We start from the raw sequence: 20213 nt of genomic DNA, 5'->3' as shown, positions 1-20213 counted from the left end.
AACAGAGCTCACTGGTGTAGTATTCCTATCTCGTGTACCTGCTGCTTGTCACTCCCAGCTGTCAGCCTTTATTCCCTAACCAACCCACTCACTCCCTGCCAACTGTCTGCTGTTGCCCACGTCACATGACACAATCCCTGACCGCAATGCAGCTGCTGTGCCAATGCAATATAGTTAGTACATTGCATCTGAACTGGTGTGTTTTGTACTCTATAGCTATGAAGAAAGCTTCATTATCAGTCTTGTGCATCTGATCAGTTGTTGTCTGTACTCCTTAAATTATTTATATTCCACAAAGGACTTTCCATTATCGTGAGTAAGCTAGGCTACAGTAATGATACCTTATTTCAGCAGACCTGTTTCTTTTTGTTGCATTCACTTAGTTTATTTAATTTGGAAAATCATATTGCTATTACTTATTTTTTATTTGTACATCAGCACCCCTTATAGTCTACTCCAGAATGGAATTTACACACTGGTTTGCTCTATTACTTTTTCAGAAACAACTTTCCTGCTTTCACTGTGTTAGAAACTGAAAAAGCTATACTGTTTCTTCAATCACTTTTAGTTTTTGCCATTTACTGAATTCAGCTACTTAGTAGAGTACCTATTTATTTTTGCTTTTCTTGTGCTAAACAGAGCAAACTTTTTTATTTTATTTTATTTTATTTGCAGAGTCCCACTTTATGTGGGTGTTCTAATAACAGTTGTTGACACATTTACTTTTTTGCTGCTCGACAAGTATGGACTTCGCAAACTAGAGATGCTCTTTGGTTTTTTAATTTCTGTTATGGCTGTTACCTTTGGTTATGAGGTAAGATACCAAATTCATTTGTTTTATGCTTGTGCACAACGTGTTTGTTAATATATTTTTGTCTTTACTGTCTTTTTTTATGTTGTGAAAAGAGCAACAACAGAAGTATTTTGGTATTTGTTATGAATGGCAATGAAATGTGGATCTTGAAGTTGTCTTCTCCACTGTAACTCCATCTCCCCCCCCCCCCCCCTCCCCCCCTCTACACTCTCTTAATACTCTTTCAAAACCTTCCACTGATCGAAAGTCCTCACTACACTCTAAAATCAGTAACTGATATTGCTGTTTCATGTTGTCTATTTCTGGTGGATACCACAATCTTGATAAATTTGAAGAATGACGCAGTGAAAATGATGATGTTCTTTACAATAATTGTATGTGCCATCAATTTGAAACTTTATTGGTATCACTGAATACAGTTATACAGACAACAAACAATGAAGTGTGTATTATAAATATGTTCGTAATATCTCCCTACTGGTCCCACATAAGCCACGAATTACCAAAAACTTGCATTTTTGCTGACCTGTAATAGCCTAGTTGACATACTTGATATTTATAGCAGATAAATCTCCACTGTTATCAAATTGCATTACATTCTTTTATTAACATTTCTTATTGAATCGTGGATCATGTACAATCTCTTTGTTTAACTCCGACTAAGTATATATTCAAAATAAAGTCATCTTTAATGAAAAAGGGAAAGAAGGCGATGTGTATCCTGTGAAAGCTGCAGGAATGTTCAAATTTGTTGAACACTGGTCTTGTAACTGGAATCTGTATGGTCAGGTAGTGTCTTTGATGTATATTTCATTGTTCTAGTGTAAGGAAGTGCCCACTTCTATCAAATCGGAGAAAAGTTTTGCGATAGCAAATTCCAAGCGATTTCTCCCTGTGTTACAGTCAACAATTCCTAGTCTGTTTTGTATATGAAGTGATAGTACAGAGTTACTTTAATTATACCTCACAAGTATTTGTATTCTCTTCCACATAAGTTTGTTTTATTGAGTAGGCAATTAAAACAATATTACAAATATCTGTCTCGCATATAAGCAGTGATTGAGGATTTATTGCAAAGACATGACCAACAGGTTCTGGAAAAGTAGAGATGACTTCTTTGTTAAATTTTGACTTTTGAACTTTTTCTCTCGGCACTTTGTGTTAAATATGAATTGTATGCTGTCCTTTTAATCAGTGTTTTCATCTCTTTCCTGTATCATAATAATTAATTAATAATATGATCCTGGAAAGTCTTCGCTGGAATACAAATGCTGGGAGGAGTAAAGGTAACCACTCACCATATGTTTCAGGTATGCAGTGGCAGAAAATCACATAAATAAAAGTGAATTCATAGTTAAGCTTTCTGACAATGTTCTTCTTCAGACCTATCAGACAACAACAACAACAACAACAACAACAACAACAACACACACACACACACACACACACACACACACACACACACACACTACAAATGCATTGAAACATTTTCTTGGTGCTCTGAGGTACCACTTTCTCAGGCTTACCTGAGCAGCCAAAAGTTAAATCATTGCATTACACTGCCTGACAAAAAAAGTGATGTACCTAAAAGACACAGTCAGATGTCAGTGTAACTTTGTATGCATATATACCGTGAGCAGGTGGAATGGCCAGTGGCAGCAGGTGATTATGTGCTAATGTGCTACAGCACACTGGGAGTATCACACTAAAATTATACCAGTCCTCTTTGAATGTGAGCTGCAAATTGTACTAAAATAATGCCACTTCTCTCTGAATGTGTGATGGTATGCAAACGAAATGGATGAAAACATGTTTTGTAGCACTCTCTCCACGATAACTAGAAACCAGTAACCAGTGTCAGCTGGTGACATGACGGTCAGCCATGCTATGATCAACTCTGAGAAGGCACTCAGCTGTAATGCTTTTATCTTAATGCGAGTTGTGTAAAGTGTTATTTATACCTGGCAGTGTATGCAGACAATGTAGTGCTTTTCCATGTTAGTTTTACAGGTACTTGACAATGACAAGTAGTTGAAATTAGCTAATCACGTGATTAACTACAAATCACATTACAGTCTACTACGAACCATGTTTTAACATCATTTTTCCCTTTAGACTTACAAGGGTACTAATTTGTATAATTTGATAAATGTATATAAAAAGTATTTAAAATTAGTACCCTTGGAAGTCGAAAGGGAAAGATGGTGTTAAAACAGTGAATATATCAGGAAATGTAATATGAAACTGTTCTTTGTAGATGATCTGCTAAAGACTCCATTTTCTGGTATATCTATGGAGGATAAACTGTGACTTAAAGAGTTATTAGATCTACTACAAATGTATACAGGGTGTCCCATTTATCTTGACCACCCTAAATAACTGTTTGTCCAGATGCAAATTACAAAATGTTTCAAGCTAATGTTCTTTAGCCATCAGGGGGATCAGCATGATTGCCGTTGTTGTAGCTTTGTTTTTTACAAAGATATGAACAGCGGTATGACTTTTTCAAATGGCACCCTATATTTTTTATTTGGTAATTCATTTCCTCTCCTAAAGACCTATTCAAAAATGTATCACCGTGTACCCTTCACTGAAACACAACATTATTAATTACATAACACAACATTGACGTGATGATCCCAGCACTTAGTGCAGGTACTCGGGGTAATGGAAGACATCCAAGTGCTGACATTGACAGAGGACAAATGTAAACATAAGTAGAATGCACACCTGTCATTCCGTCACATCAACCATCGTCAGTTGAAGAGTTGTGCGAGTAGAATGTACACCAACGAAGAGAAGGTAGAAATACTACTCATCTATGGGGAATATAAGTTAGCAGAACAGTAATTGCAATACTGTTTTCTTATGTATGGGTACATTTAGTACAGTAGTTTAGTCCTTTTAAATACTGTTGTGTAGAGCAGGAAGTTGTTGAAGGTAGGCGAAATGCTACGCAGGCAGCGGAACTGTACGGAGAGCGATATCCTGACAAGAACCCACCTTCTCGACAGATGTTTTCTCGTCTTGTTGTGACGCTTCAGGAAACAGGAAGTTTCAGCCCATGAGAAGGCAGTCATCGTAGCACTCACACAGACGAAGCTGCCAAAGATACTGTTCTCGCTTCCGTTGCTATGAATCCACATGCGAGCACACAACAGTTTGAACACAAGATTGGCATTCCTAAAACCATTGTAAATCGTATTCTTACACATCACCGGTTCCATCCTTACCATGTACACCTACATCAAGAATTGAATGGGAATGATTTACAGAATCGTGTACAGTTCTGTCAGTGGGCACAGCAGCAAATCCTCACCAACCCGAACTTCTTCTTCAATGTTCTATTTACTGATGAATGTTCCTTCTCGAACAAAGGACAGGTAAATACAAGGAACATGCGTTATTGGTCCAGTGACAAACCACGATGGCTTAGACAGGTCAGTGGAGAGTTAACTTCTGGTGTGGGATGTTTGGTATTACAATTATTGGCCCTTATTTCATCAATAGTAGTCTAAATGGCACAACGTATGCCAACTTCCTCAGACGAATTCTTCTTCCTCTTCTGGATGAAGTGCTGCTAAGAACCAGAATGCTTATGTGATATCAACATGATGGATGTCCAGCACATAATGCCGTGCGTGCATGTCATGTTCTGAACCAAAGGTATCCTGCCAGATGGATTGGTCGCAGAGGAATAGTTACTTGACCTACTAGGTCTCCTGATTTAAATCCTCTGGACTTTTTTCTTTGGGGATGCATTAAAGACGTTGTCCATCACGATATACCAACAACTCCACAGGACATGCAGGAACATATCATGGTTGCTTGTCATTCTCTCCAGCAGGCAACACTGGAAGCAGTAAATAATTCTTTCATTCAGTGAGTGCACCAGTTTATCGGTGTCCAGGGTCACCACTTGGAGCACCTTTGAATGTTCTACTCCTGAGCAATGGTACAGGAGAGTCAGTCAATTTTGTGTTATGTTTTTACTTGGTTTTTGTTTGTTTTCTGACAGCTCCATCAAATGGACGAGTTTGTGATCCTGGACTCAAAGTCAATGTTGTGTTATGTAATTAATAACGTTGTGTTTCAGTGAATGGTAGTCCGCCCCCAGTAGCTGAGTGGTCAGCGCGACAGAATGTCAATCCTAAGGGCCCAGGTTTGATTCCCCGCTGGGTCGGAGATTTTCTCCGCTCAGGGACTGGGTGTTGTGTTGTCCTAATCATCATCATTTCATCCCCATCGATGCACAAGTCGCCGAAGTGGCGTCAAATAAAAAGACTTGCACCCGGCAAACTGTCTACCCGGCGGGATGCCCTAGTCACACATTTATTAGTGAATGGTACACTGTGATACATTTTGAATAGGACTTTAGGAGAGGAAATGAATTACCGAATAAAAAATACAGTGTGCCATTTAAAAAAGTCATACCACTGTTCATGTCTTTGTAAAAAAACAAAGATACAATGAAGGCAATCATGCTAATTGATGTCCCCCTGATGGCTAAAGAACATTTGTTTGAAACATTTTGTAATTTGCATCTGGACAAACAGTTATTTAGGGCGGTCAAGATAAATGGGACACCCTGTATATGGCAACAGGAGGGCTAGAATATTTCATCTGAGGGGAAAAGGTAAAATGCACTCTAAAGATCTGTATGAGGGATATTTGAATAGCAGTCCATGTATTATTGTGGTAGCCCCATGGTCAAGCACACAGACTTGCAATTCATCAGCTCGGGTCCAATTCCCACTGTTAAGTCACTTTTTATTCTGTTCCTAACAATGTTAAACAATTAATTATAAAATTTATATATTTTTAAATAGTTCAGTTCATATAGCTATATTTAGTTACAATTATTACCCTTGTAAATCTGAATGTTATAGGTGGTGGTAAAAAAGTGCTTTTCATGTTTGTTATTAGGGAACAGTGATGCATGGGCACAGGGGCAGTGAGAGATCTAGGTCATATAAATGCATTACTAAAAAAACCATAGCTGAAATCTGAAACATGTAAACAGCATATTGAATCTTAGTGCATTAGGTAAAGCTAATGTCACAACGGTATTAAGTGTCACCCACCGTGACAATGTAGTGAAACACAATCTATTTATTTTTGTAATATTGTACCCCAATTGTAAAATTCTACGTGAGCTGTCACTGGGAATGGCCACCAGGGAGCATTAGTGTTGTTACCAGGCCTGGTAGAGTATATGAGGGGCATGAATTGTTGAGTGATCACTTTGAAGGACACTGAGAAGCCATGTTCTCTTGTGAGACAGAGCTATTGTCACCTGACAGACTTTGGAAGGGGCCTCATTGTGTGTCTCCATTTAGCCAGCTGGTCGAATCGTGCAATATCCAGATTTGTGGGGCATTTGGATGTGACAGTGACCTGATGTTGGACTACATGGGAATGTGAGGGCAGGCATACTTGTCACTTGTCATAACCCCCTTCCAACCTGCATTTGCCATCCGAGAAAAAGTAATGGACTCCCTGCAACATTCTGTGTTATTCCATACCATAGGTCGGAGACTAGTAGCTGTCAGACTAGAGATTACCATCCCATGCGTAGGCTGCTGTTAACACAAACAGCTGCATTTGAAATGGTGCTGTGACTGGGAAGCATGGACTGCTGTTGACTGGTGTCACATTCTGTCCAGCAATGAATCGCAGTTCCGCACTACCTCATGTAACCATCATTGGCAAGTATGGTGGTAACCATGGCAGAGGTCCCATTCTTCTAATTTTTTGGAGAGACATAGTGTTGTTACTCTTGGTGACTTCATGTGGGGAGCCGTTGGGTATGACTTCAGGTCACAGCTGGTAGTGATTGAGGGAACTCCGATGGTACCATGGACATCCTATGTACTCATGCGCTACCTCTCATGCAAGTGTCATGCTGCCATTTTTCCCATCTCTGTCTCCATAGAACATGTTTGGGATCATCTTGGATGTTAACACCAGCCGATTGCTAGTATCCAGGATATTAAGGACCAGTTACAACAGTTGTGGATCAGCTCTTCTCAAGAGAACATACAACAGTTTCTTCCCCTTATTGGAAGCTTTCCATATTGTCTGAATGCTTTTCAGGTCAAGTTTCTGGATCCAAACACATTTACTGATGTCACATCATTACCTCATCCTCTAAAACAGAGGAAAGAAATCACCATAATCCAGCACATATTGTGAAATTCAGTGTCACAACATTTATTTGTAATCACTATTTTCTGAACAAAGATAAATGCTTTCACGTTCTCATCACAGCTCACTACAGTTTAAACTCTCTCTTTTTTTAGCTGACTGTGTACTTGTGATATATCTCATATAGTTTTTTGTAACTGATTGTGTAGTTTAACTGTGCTGCCTCTTAGAACTATATATATATATATATATAATAGAGGGAAACATTCCACGTGGGAAAAATATATCTAAAAAGAAAGATGATGAAACTTACCAAACAAAAGCGCTGGCAGGTCGATAGACACACAAACAAACACAAACATACACACAAAATTCTGGCTTTCGCAACCAATGGTTGCCTCGTCAAGAAAGAGGGAAGGAGAAGGAAAGACAAAAGGATATGGGTTTTAAGGGAGAGGGTAAGGAGTCATTCCAATCCCGGGAGCGGAAAGACTTACCTTAGGGGGAAAAAAAGGACAGGTATACACTCGCACACACACACGAGGCAACCATTGGTTGCGAAAGCTAGAATTTTGTGTGTATGTTTGTGTTTGTTTGTGTGTCTATCGACCTGCCAGCGCTTTTGTTTGGTAAGTTTCATCATCTTTCTTTTTAGATATATATATATATATATATATATATATATATATATATATATATATATATATATATAAAAAGAAAGATGATGAAACTTACCAAACAAAAGCGCTTTTGTTTGGTAAGTTTCATCATCTTTCTTTTTAGATATATTTTTCCCGCGTGGAATGTTTCCCTCTATTATATTCATATATATATATATATATATATATCCCAAAGAGTTTGGGCAGAGATGGACATCTCTGCCCAAACTCTTTGTCTTTAAATATGTCTGCTTGTGTCTGTATATGTGTGGATGGATATGTGTGTGTGTGCGAGTGTATACCCGTCCTTTTTTCCCCCTAAGGTAAGTCTTTCCGCTCCCGGGATTGGAATGACTCCTTACCCTCTCCCTTAAAACCCACATCCTTTCGTCTTTCCCTCTCCTTCCTTCTTTCCTGATGAGGCAACAGTTTGTTGCGAAAGCTTGAATTTTGTGTGTATGTTTGTGTTTGTTTGTGTGTCTGTCGACCTGCCAGCACTTTCATTTGGTAAGTCACATCATCTTTGTTTTTAGATATATTTTTCCTACGTGGAATGTTTCCCTCTATTATAACCATATATATTGCTAAGCACAGTACAGTGCCTGGCGGAAATACTTCTTACCGATATGGGCGATTTTCTGCCATGTCTGATTCATGTTTGGAGTCAAGAGAGAATTACTAACTATATGTACACTCCTGAGTTTCTTTCCTCTTATTGTCATGATCTCTATGTGAGATATGTCATGGAGGCAGTGGATATCGCACATTAAACGTTAAGTTTCCATATAATTGACTTACAAAGTTGACTTACAGATCAGGGTAAGACGAGGACATAATACCTCCAGGAAGGGTAAGCCTAGTTAATCACTCTATACCTCAAAACAAACATCAGGTTGAAGATTAATTTATTTTACTTTTCATGCATTTAAAACAAGTATAGACTATCACTGCAGCATTCGTGAACAGGTAGCATTTATTGCTTTGGAAAATGATAAATATGATTATGTTACGTTTGTAAATTAGTAAAAATTTGAATGTATTCTGAGTACCAATATTTTGTATAGATGCTTTTAATTGTTTCATAATTCCTGTATGCTTAGGCAACTGTATGAAGATGAAGATGATGAAATTCAGCAGGTGTATCATTATATGATTTGACAGAATGTTGAAAAACTTTTGTTCAACTAGAACACACATTTATTTTTTTACTATGTATGTAGGAAAACAGTATTGATTTGTGTGTTGCTGTTGATATCTCTTCTGTGCTTGTAATGGTGGCTTTTTGTTTTAGTATGTTGTTGTGGCACCTGATCAAGGGGAAGTTGTGAAAGGTCTGTTTTTTCCATGGTGCTCAAACTGTGACAGCACAGCATTACTCCAAGCAGTTGGGATTGTTGGAGCAGTCATTATGCCACATAACCTGTACCTGCATTCAGCATTAGTCAAGGTTTGTTTGAATTGTGTATAACACTTGATAGTGCACTTTTAAAATGACTGATTTGTTATTTGTATAAATGTTACTTAAAATGACTATACAATTAAGTAGTGTTTTTAAACATTTAAGTAGCAGAAATAGTATTTTCATTGTTGTTCATTTTTTAGTCTCGAGAAGTCGACCGAAGGAAGCCAGAGAAAGTCCGTGAAGCAAATAAATACTTCTTCATCGAAGCTTGCATTGCATTGTTTGTGAGTTTCATCATCAACATTTTTGTGGTTTCAGTATTTGCAAAAGGATTGTATATGAAAACGAATGAAGCTGTGGTAAGTTATGTAGTTACAAGTGCATGAATTGAACTTAGTGTTTAAATATACCTGCAAGAGAATATTACACATAAATATTGTGTGTGTGTGTGTGTGTGTGTGTGTGTGTGTGTGTGTGTGTGTGTGTGTGTGTGTGTATTTTGAGCTATTTAATAAATTTGGATCATGATGAAAAATCTGATATCAGTAAGAAATAGTCCCTAAATGAATAAATAAATCAAATAAAATCATTGTTTTGTGCCTTCATCAATTTCTTCTGCTGGACTGTGAGAATTCTGGTTTGCGTAGAAAATGACAGCCTGTTACATGCTCATAGGATCTGTGTAGTATTGCCTTGAAAGATTCACACGTACAAATATTTTGTGTTGCTATACCCTGTGTTCTAAAGGCTTTGTGTGTGTATGTGTGTGTGTGTGTGTGTGTGTGTGTGTGTGTGTGTGTGTGTGTGTGTCCACTAGTAAAGAAACACCCATGAGTTGTTTGCAGGAGCTACTTCTGCAAGTTCTTTCATGAGGAAATACCCTTAAAACGTCAACTTCTACAAGTTTCATCAACTTGCTCAAGTAGCCACTACAGGTTAGTGGAAACAGTTTCTTGCATCTTGCTGCAAAAACTTACTGAACTTGCCAGTTGCTGGAAGTTATTAGCAAGTTTGCAGAAGTTTTTTATGTTTAATACCGGTACGAAAATGACAGGGTCGAAAAGGAGAATGTGCAGAGAGGGATGGGTCAAAACAAATGTTCCATTGGGACCCCTAAACATATTTAATTGGCCACCACTGTCAAGGAAGCACAAAATGAATTAACGTATTACTTTATAAATACTTTTGGAGTAAAGGGGACCACACACCTAAAAGCATAGGTATTGAGTCACAAAAAAGACAGAAATCTTGCTAGCTTTCAGAATAAATCCATTCTTGAGCTAGAGTAAAAATACACACACAAACACAACCCCCCTCCCCCTCCACACACACCAGCATGCATGCCTGCCTGTATCCCCAGTGCTGACTGGGTGCACAGTGCCAAGAATGCAGTTTGGCATTGGACTAGGGTGGATGGGTAGAGGGAGAGAGAGGCAGCAAGAGGGGTTGGGTGGCATGAGTAGCTGGAGGCTTGGAGGGAGGCAGCAATTTTGCTCACTCAGAATGTAGGAGGGAGAGGTGACAGGTGCATGGGCTAGGCACGAGTAGCATGGGTGCCAGAGCTGATGGAAAGCAGCACATGATGAAGGTGACATAGATAAGTGAATCGCGAGGGGGTAATAGGACAGAGGAAGGGGATGCTGTTGTCTGGAGGGTGTGGGGTCAGTCAGTTAATGGAAATTGAGGCCAGGATTGTTCCAGGAGTAAAGGATGTGTTGCAGGATAACTCCCATTTGTGTACTTCAGAAAAACTAGTGGTGGAGAGAGGAATCCAGATGGTCTGGGTTGTGAAGCAGCCATTGAAATCAAGCATGTTGTGCTTAGCTGCATGCTGTGCCACTAAGTAGTCTGTTTTGCTGTGTCCACAGTTTGGTGGTGGCTGTTCATTTTGGTTGCCACATCGACATAAAAAAACCGTGCAGTGATTGCAGCAGAGTTGGTGTATGACATGGCTGATTTCGCAGGTGGATATCCTCTGATGGGGGTAGGATAAGCCTGCGATAGGACTGGAGTAAGAAGTTCTGGGTGGGTGGATTGGGCAGGACTTACATCTGTGTCTTCCACGGGTATATGATCCCTGCAACCAAGCATTGGGAGGAAGAGTGGTATAGGGATGGACTAGTATGTTGTGTAGTTTGGATGGGCAATGGAACACCACTTCAGGAGGGGTGGGAAGAATCTTGAGTAGGATGCCCTAATTTCAGGGCATGATGATAGTCTTGGTGAAGGATATGGTTCAGTTTTCCAGTCCAGGTGATACTGGTTGATCAGGAAGACCCTAATGAGACCTCCTGCGTACTGGGCAAAGGAGGAGTTCTCGTCACTGTCAAAATGCAGGTATTGTTGGTGGTAGGTGGGTTTATGGGTGTTCCATTACCTACACAACATCCTTGTTCATTGCTATGCCATTCCCACTCACAACCCCTTGTTGCAGGGATCATATCCTTGTGGAAGACGCAGATGTAAGACTTGCCAAATACACCCACCCAGCACTTCCTACCCCAGTCCTGTCACAGGCGTATCCTATCTCATCAGAGGCCAGACCACCTGTGAAACAAGCCATGTCATATACATTACTCTATTGCAATAACTGCACTGTTGAAAATCTGGGATGGAATAATGACAATATTATGACAAGGATAGAGGGCTACTCACCATATTGCGAAGATGCTGAGTCACAGATAAGCACAACAGAAAGACTGTCAAACTAGTAAGCTTTCACCCAACCCCAAATATATATTGTGTTTAATTGGTGCAGGTACCCAGAATAATCTCTGACAACCCTCAGAATACAACAGTTTTCATGACTTTTCCACAGTGGAAAACACATCAAAAACTTGCACACACTGCACAATGCAATTAAACGGCCACTTTTTCGAAATCTTTTTTAATGTTCTCTCATTGTGAAGAAGATTGAAATTTGGCTCAAAGGTGCCTACGACCTTCCTTTATAATGGTGCAAAAGTGTGGCACCTTTCATCACCATTAGGTATGGCATTGCTTTGAACAGAAAAGTGTCGACACGTGCGAAAGAAAACTGGAGCCCAGAATTTGATGTGAGGTGTAAGGTGAGTTAACGATGCCACAATGGCACCAAATTTCATGATAATTCTGCTCATTTCCAGTAGCAGCTGTGGGTGTGTCACACAATGGGAAGGACATCACACTCCCCTCCCTTTTACCCACATTTCACCCTCTCTCTTGATCCCCCTGTGATGGAGGTCAGAACTGCAATGCCCAATGTTGAAATCACATGATTTTGCGTGGCCGAAGAAGACATTTCAGATAGACTGCTGCTCACAGTTGACATGAAAAGTTCTCAGGGGGTGGCATAGAGTGTGTCAATGAAACCACCACTTTCTTTAGGGACTTTTGCAGTCAAAAATGACAGTCCACTGTGCGATGAGCAATAGGATGACATTCTTGACAACATTTGACACTGCTGACACCCCCCACTATGCGCTCTCTTTTGACATACTCATGGGGTGGAGACCAGCCCTGTTCGGCAACAGCCTTGGTGCCACCAATGCACCTTTATTGATCTTAGAAAACGGCCGTGTACTGAGAGAGTCAGTCACTGATTCCCAGGTGGCAGTGTGATAGGCAATCATTTCAACACATCTTAGCTGAGCCGCAATACATTGCTAAACTAGTGCCTGCTGGTTGCATGCAAAATCTGATGGTGTCAAAAGGGATGCCTGCCATGCCAGTGCATAGGAATCAGTGAATGGCTCTTCTATATAGGGACATTTTAAAGTGCCCAATAAAGGTGCACAGGTAGCACTGAGGGTGTTGCCACACTGGGGGATCCTAGAGTGACCCTTTGCCATTTTATTCTTGCATGTATCAGTATCACACTCCTCTTTGATCATGTCACAAGAGGGCTTGGAACAGGAGGGTTAAAAAAGCATAAACACCCTTTGCTGCTTTGGATCAAATTCAAATTTCGTGAAATCATTTTGAACGGTCCCTAGTGCTTCCACTCTATACACCAGAGCAAAAATTTTGTCGTCATGCTAGACTTCCAAGGGGGCCGATCACATTCAGTAGTGTTGCAGGCCCACAATGTCTTTAGGTGAGGGTTGTATCATCCAGGGTATGTCAGCAGTGTTAAAGGTTGCCAAGGATATCACCCTATTGCTTATCTCACTGTGGAATGTGTGGGAATCGATACCCTAAGGGAAGGGGTGGTTTCACTGATACCCTTTATGTCAACCTCTGAGGCCTTTTTGTATTGATTCTGAACGACAGTGTGTGTGAAATGTTTATCTCGGCGACCTGTAAGGAAACTGTGTGGTTTCAACACTGAGTGTTACAGTTGTGAGCTCCATCACAGAGGCCTCAAGAGAAATCGTGAAATATGGGAAAGAGGGGTTTAATGACTTTCCCGCTGTCTGATACGTCGACGGTGGCCTCGAGCAGAATTTTCACGAAATTTGGTACCAATGTGACATTGTTAACCCACCTCACACATCACAGGGTTCAAAGCACCTCCAAACATAAGCATGATGTCACATGGTGCCACACTTTTTCACCATTACAGAGGAAGCGTGTAGGCAAATTAAGAGCTGAATTTCAAACGCCTCCATCTCAGTGGGAGATAATTACAGGGTTTCGAAAAAGTGACCTTCAGTTACATTGAATGGTGTATATAGTTCACTTAGTTGATTCTGTGCTGCTGTGTTCCACTTATGATGTTTTCTTTCTGTTTTATTGTTACTCAGTGGAATCCTATGTTTATTATTGTTTCTTGATTTCAGTTATAGTAGGTTAATTTAGATAATTAGCTTAATAACGTCCTCAGTTATGTAGTTGAAAATGTAACAAGAACCTGGGTAAAGGATACTACTTTTACTTAGGTGACTTGGTTCCTGGATGACTTTAATAATTGTTGTTGGCAGGTTCTCAGTCTATTTAGTTGCAGTAGGGACTGTAGAGAATCTGTTTATGCTGAGAGGATCGTTGCGGTCTATTCACAGTAGAAAACAGTGTAACATGAGAAGAGATTAAGATTTCTAATTTAGATTGCAAAAGCTGTGAAGAAAATGGTGTGACAGATGAATCACTGCTGGTGCAACATTTTACACCCATCAACATGATGCTGATGATGACCTTCCAGCTCAGAGACTGAGTGTCTCTTTAATCTGTAAGTGGTGTTCAAATCGTGGGTCACTTTATTCAAATCAAAAGGTGAATGTGGAGTTTGTCACCAGGCCAATTCCAGACACTTTAGACAAATAAAATCTATTCTTTGAAATTTTCCTCTTCTGTTGTATAATGAGCATGCAACAGAGTTGGCCATAGCTCTAGGCACTGTTTACGTAGCTGACTGGTGTGTAGGGCACTTAGGATGAAACTAGCATGCAGATATATAAGTGGTACATTATTAATAGTAAGCAACAGAGGCACCCAGTGTACTCCGGAGGATACGTTACAGGAAAACAGTGTCTGTCAACTACTTTAATAATCCTGAGAGCCCTTCCAAAAACATATTACTTCTTTGAACACACACATCCTTTTCAGAGATTGTGAAATTTTTTGAGCAGTTGTTCTCCCTGAGTAGCATCTATGAATTGTCTAGAAAGGGGAATATCAGAGAGCTGTAAGTCATGCAGAGACTGTAACTTAGCTCCCAGTGTAAGTAGCAGTTGCTGAACATAATCCAGTGAGTGCAGTGGAGCAACATTCTGCATTACTGAGTCTGTAACAGATACCAAACAGGAATTTATTGAGTGCAGGTACAATGCATCGACACACAGTCGCATTCATGCTGAATTCTCATAAGCATTCAAAGGAAAAGGACTATTTGGAAACAAATTCATGGCCAAAACAAAAAGCCAAAGCTGATAAATAACAATCTGATAATTACCCTGCTATTGCCCAACTTGCTTTTGTTGTCACCATTAGACAGTTGATGGCATGTTACTGTCGGCATCATGACTGTCTATAGCTCACTGTGTTGCTGACATTGTAGTATGTAGCAGACCACAAACTTTGCTCATAAAACTTGCTCAAGGCAGTTACTAGAAGCACAAGGTGTCACAACTGCTTGTCTCAATCTGCCAATATAATTTATGGACTCCATATTGATGTCACTGTCTGACTGAAATTCTTTTGTGAACCCTCATTGCCAGTTTTGTAAAGCCCTCATCGCTACTGCTGTGGAGGCCAAGTTGCCACTGATGTTGCGGTAGGCCGAGTCTGTGAAACGTCTTCTGGTGCAGTGCACCACTAAGACAATTTCTCCCTACCACTACTATACAGCTATGTGCAGGGTCAGGTAACAGGATAGGAGAACAAAGGTATTACAACACTCCAACAAATTAGTAACAAAGTCACAAAAATGAGTTAAAAAGGTTTACTTATCTTTGTGACTAGTTGAACGATTAAGTCTGCAACACTGCATGTAATATAACACAAAAAGGCCCTGAATGGCTAAGTGCAAATAATCGTAGGCAAACTTTATGGTACACAGCAAATGCAGTTTACAACAACTGTCTGTTCACTTCTAAGAGTTCACTAAACAACGTTCCATGTCCAAGCTAGCACTGGATGATGATCTATAACCAAGTGGGTGAGAACTGCTCTTCTATCTTCCGAGTAGGGTTCTGTCCGTTGTCCGGTCATTGGCGGATTGTACTTAACTTGCAATTGGCTGAGGCGAAGTCGATATCTTCATCCTCATTGCTGCCCATGGTGATGGTGGAACTCGTGCAAATAGCGAGTCTCAATGGCAGGCACCAGCTTGTATCTTTGCGCCTTTGGTGCTTTTGTCCTGGCTGTGTCTTGTTCAGATGACACAGTAAATTCAGATATCTGTGTTTCTGATCAGTGGGAATTTGAAAGAAAGAAATTTACAAAAGGTTAGAAATATTTAAATGAGACTGTACAGTATTTCTGTATTTACTTTGTGTTCAATACTGACCTTTAGTATTTTTTTTTTCACACTATCAGCAATAATGTTAGTGTATTTTGTAACCTTGACTCCAAGTTTTTATATACCAAAATTGTTCATATATTCTGCCACTTTCTCAACTACTTCACAGTTGCCTCTTTTACATTTTGCCGTCTGCAGAAGTCATTCCATCTGGGTGCTCCTTCAGTTTTAAAAACTTGTGAAAGTCATATGGTGTGACATTTGACGGTGTGCTGCGTGCATGGAATATCATCCGGCATTTGTTTTGATAGCACAATGAAGTTTTTGTAAGTCCTGTGCTAGATATTGGCATTAATGTTGTGTCCTTAAGCGAAAACTTTAATGAGACATGAACATTTTATCCCACAAAGCAAGGCCATGATCATCTATATATAGTTAAAGCTTTAAAGTATCCTCCTCCTAAATGGGGTGTGTATTCTGCCAGAGATTCATTTGTATTTCTGTAAGTCTATCAGTGCAAAATCATCTTTGTCAAAGGTATTGGTCAATTGAAACATTTTTTAAGTGAATATCTAAGTCTGTGGGCCAATGGATAAGCTTTTCTTGTTACCACATTTCTTTTAGAACTTAATGCGGTTTAAGTTTGTAAAAATTATTTTATTTATCACAATTTTTCTGACTTATCTTGTTCTCCTAATCACTGATATACATGGAAACACACATCATCATCATCATTGTCTAAATTTCTTATTTAATTTGCTGCTAGTATAACAACAATAAACTTTTTCCTCCAGTGCTTTGCTTTATAAATACTCATTTTGATTATTCCATTAACTGCCATTTTCTTTTCTTTACAGTATGATCAGTGTGTGTCGAGCAACAATATACATTACGATGTTTTTCCGGTAAGTTGACTTGAATTATTTCTTATTTGCAATTTATATCCCAAAGTTAACAGTAAATGTAACCTGTTTTTAAGACCTAATCTGTTGATTTGTATAAAATGCCTATATTTCATGATAAAAATTCATTTCTTGTAACAAATAAGAACAAACTGTGAGTTTTCAAGCATTTACATATCAACAGTTCAATATACAGGGTGGAACACGGTACATTACAGATTTGGGAATGAAATTAAAAAAATGAACATTTATAAACTTATTTTTATTTTCCCCATATTGGACAATAATGGAAGTTTCTAATTACATGGTTTAAACAGTATATCTGGCAAATGTCTGCCTTCACAATCCACACACTGCACCAGTTGTGTTTTCTGAAATTCTCATGCACTCTTTCAAGCATGTCTTCTGATATTCTTTCAATTTCAGCCTTTGACTTCAGGTAAACCCAAAGAAAAAAATTGCACAGGGCTCAGTCCGTGATTGTGCGGCCCTGTTGAGATCCCCCATCAGAGAGATAAGCCTTCCAGAAAACGTTTGCAGAGGAGGGGTCTCTGGCGAATTTGCCTGGGGTTTCTGTTACTCCAGTACTGCATATTCTGTTTGTTTACACACCCACTGAGCTGAAAATGTGCCTCATAAGAAGAGAACACATTTGCGTCATGGGGTATGGTTGCAAGCACGTCTTCACAAGATGTTCGTCGTGTTACATAATCCCTTACAGACAATTGCTTGATCGTGCACATTTTATACGGGTGAAAATTGAGTTCATTATGAAGAATCCTGTGGAGAGAACACAACTGAACAACAATTGAATACAAACCTCCCGTCAGTCACTATAAACCATGTCCACCCTCCCCCTATTCAGCCAACAGTGTCACCAAAATGTGAATTCTAAAAAAGCAATTTACCACTCCACCCTGTAATTTGTAAAATTCCCACGTATGCCATAGAAACATGGCCTACGCAAAAGCAAACAGGACTCGTATTTTATTTGTCATTTATCTTGTCAGCCATTTAATGTTTAATGGTTGGTGGAGCATATATAACATTGCTAAGCCTTCCTGTTGTGCTAGTTGTTATGGCTTGTACTTTAGCCAGTTAGAATTCACATATTGGGAGGGGTCTGTTGACTTGGTAAACAGAAGGGCTCCTTCATAAGATGTAGTACGTAGGTATTCAGCTTGTTGCTTACTGAACTGTCACTTACATTGTTTTTGTAGTGTCGGCAGACTTGCCAACACTACGTACACTAATAGAAAGAGGCGGCCAAGATGCACGCGCTAACTCACGCAGGGTGGCGTGAGGTCTGAAACAGGATACGTAATGAATGCTATAAAGAAAAGTACGTAGCTGCTGGAATACTTAACTTTAATCCATCATTTGTATACAGCGTTCTTGATGATACAAGTGAGACTCTCTTTAGATAAATGCAATGTAATGCTAATGGCGCCTTGCTAGGTCGTAGCCATGGACTTAGCTGAAGGCTATTCTAACTAGCTGCTCTGCAAATGAGCAAGTCTTCGTCCGTGTAGTCGCTAGCAAAGTCGTCCGTACAACTGGGGGGAGTGCTAGTCCGTATCTCGGGACCTGCCTTGTGGTGGCGCTCGGTCTGCGATCACTGACAGTGGCGACACGCGGGTCCGACATGTACTAATGGACTGCGTCCGATTTAAAACTACCACCTAGCAAGTGTGGTGTCTGGCGGTGACACCACATTCCTCCCCCGCAAATCGGCGAACGGTCGTGTTATAAGGCTTCCGCCCGCCGTGGGGAGGACCCCATGTTGACGTATGCGATGAGGTGGGGAGCCTAACAACAGACGAGGCTGTGCCACCCGCACCCGGCCATTCGGTCCGAGGGGAGCTAGGAAACGCCTGAAAACCTAGTCCAGGGTGCACGTCAACATGCGGTGTATGCACCCGTAAAGAGACAGGAGGGGCCGAAGGGTCGACCTCCATTGCGTCGGGGTACCCGACGCACGAAGACGCCATGTGGTCCGGAGCGGGCAAGAGTTCCATGGCGGAGGACAGCTGGTCACGGGAAGCGATCGGCGGCGCGTGACCCAGGGAGGCGCTTGGCGGTTGCAGCGAAGCGTCCACTGCGGGCGGCGCCGGCGGGAGACCAAGCGGCGGCGGCGACGCATCGCCATGGGGCGAAATGGAAGGCAGCGTCGGTAACACCTGGGGATGAGGCGAGACAGTAGATGGGTCCCCAGGGCGCTGACCGGACGGCACCGTCGCTGAAAGCAGATGGGGAGCGGCAGAACCCAGGCGACGACAGAGGCGCAGCTGATTGAGATGCCGACGCACCTCACCAGAGGCCCCCAAAACCAAATACATCGCGCGGCCGAGGCAGCGAAGAATGCGCCCTGCGAACCAACGCCGTGAACCTCGATAGTTGCGATAGAATACAACGTCGCCTGGAGCAAAAGCAGGAGTCTGCCGCTGCACAGGAACCTGATGCGGTGGATGCAGCAAAGACATCAAGGTTCGATGAGGACGACCGTGGAGCAACTCAGCCGGCGAGCGACCATCTCGGGGCTGAGAGCGATACGAAGACAAAAAGAGCAACAATGCGTCCTCCCGAGAATGCGACTCTTTTAACTTCAACATCTGTGACTTGAAAGTCCGGACCAATCGTTCAGCGGCACCGTTTGACTGAGGCGAAAACGGCGCGGACGTCAGATGTTGAATACCATTGGCCTTGCAGAATGACAAATTCTGCGGACATGAATTGTGGGCCATTGTCGGAAACAATAGTCTGTGGAAGACCTTCAATGCAAAAGATAGCAGACAACGCTTGGATGGTGGCAGTTGACGTTGTGGAAGACATCCGGACAACAAAAGGAAAATTACTGAAAGAATCGACCACAACCAACCATCGAGCATTCCAGAATGGACCAGCAAAATCTATGTGCAAGCGTTGCCAAGGGGAAGTGGCTTTGGGCCATGCAAAGAATTTCCGCATCGGTGCGGATTGTTGTTTGGCACACGCCATGCAAGAAGAGCACATATTCGTAATCGCAGCATCGATTCCGAACCAAGTACAGTGCTGACGAGCAAGTTGTTTCGTTCGCACGATACCCCAATGTCCTTGGTGAAGAAGCTGTAAAACAGAGGACTGTAACGAACGTGGGACCACGACTCTGGACTGATCATTATCAGAACGCAACAACAAAACACCACGTCGTACAAAGAGTCTCTCCTTGTGAGCAAAAAATCTGCGAACCAATGGATCCTCTATCCGTGACTTTGACAAGGGCCATTGCGTAGCAACAAAACGCAAAACGGTAGCAAGGACAGGGTCAGCAGCTGTGGCTGTAGCTACACGACGAAAATCAATCGGAAACGATTCGACCACGTCATCGGTTTCCGCATCAATGAACATGCAAGCAAGTTCGGAGGAATCGAAT

The 20213-nt window shown here is 41.1% G+C and overlaps 1 protein-coding gene across 6 annotated transcripts in view; it reads left to right on the top strand.

Annotated features, from left to right (window-relative positions):
• The window catches only part of LOC124555626 (protein Malvolio), a 368432-nt gene that overhangs the window by 271772 nt on the left and 76447 nt on the right, over positions 1–20213 (top strand). For all 6 annotated transcript variants that reach the window (XM_047129599.1, XM_047129600.1, XM_047129602.1 and 3 more), the window contains 4 exons: positions 676–814; positions 8912–9067; positions 9223–9381; positions 16757–16804. In XM_047129599.1, the coding sequence (XP_046985555.1) occupies positions 676–814; positions 8912–9067; positions 9223–9381; positions 16757–16804 (502 nt within the window). The remainder of the gene's footprint in view (positions 1–675; positions 815–8911; positions 9068–9222; positions 9382–16756; positions 16805–20213) is intronic.

Source organism: Schistocerca americana, chromosome X (assembly GCF_021461395.2).
Source record: "Schistocerca americana isolate TAMUIC-IGC-003095 chromosome X, iqSchAmer2.1, whole genome shotgun sequence".
In the NCBI taxonomy this organism is placed as follows: domain Eukaryota; kingdom Metazoa; phylum Arthropoda; class Insecta; order Orthoptera; family Acrididae; genus Schistocerca; species Schistocerca americana.
The sequence above is the reverse complement of the archived record's forward strand: the minus strand, read 5'-3'. Positions and strand labels throughout refer to the sequence as shown.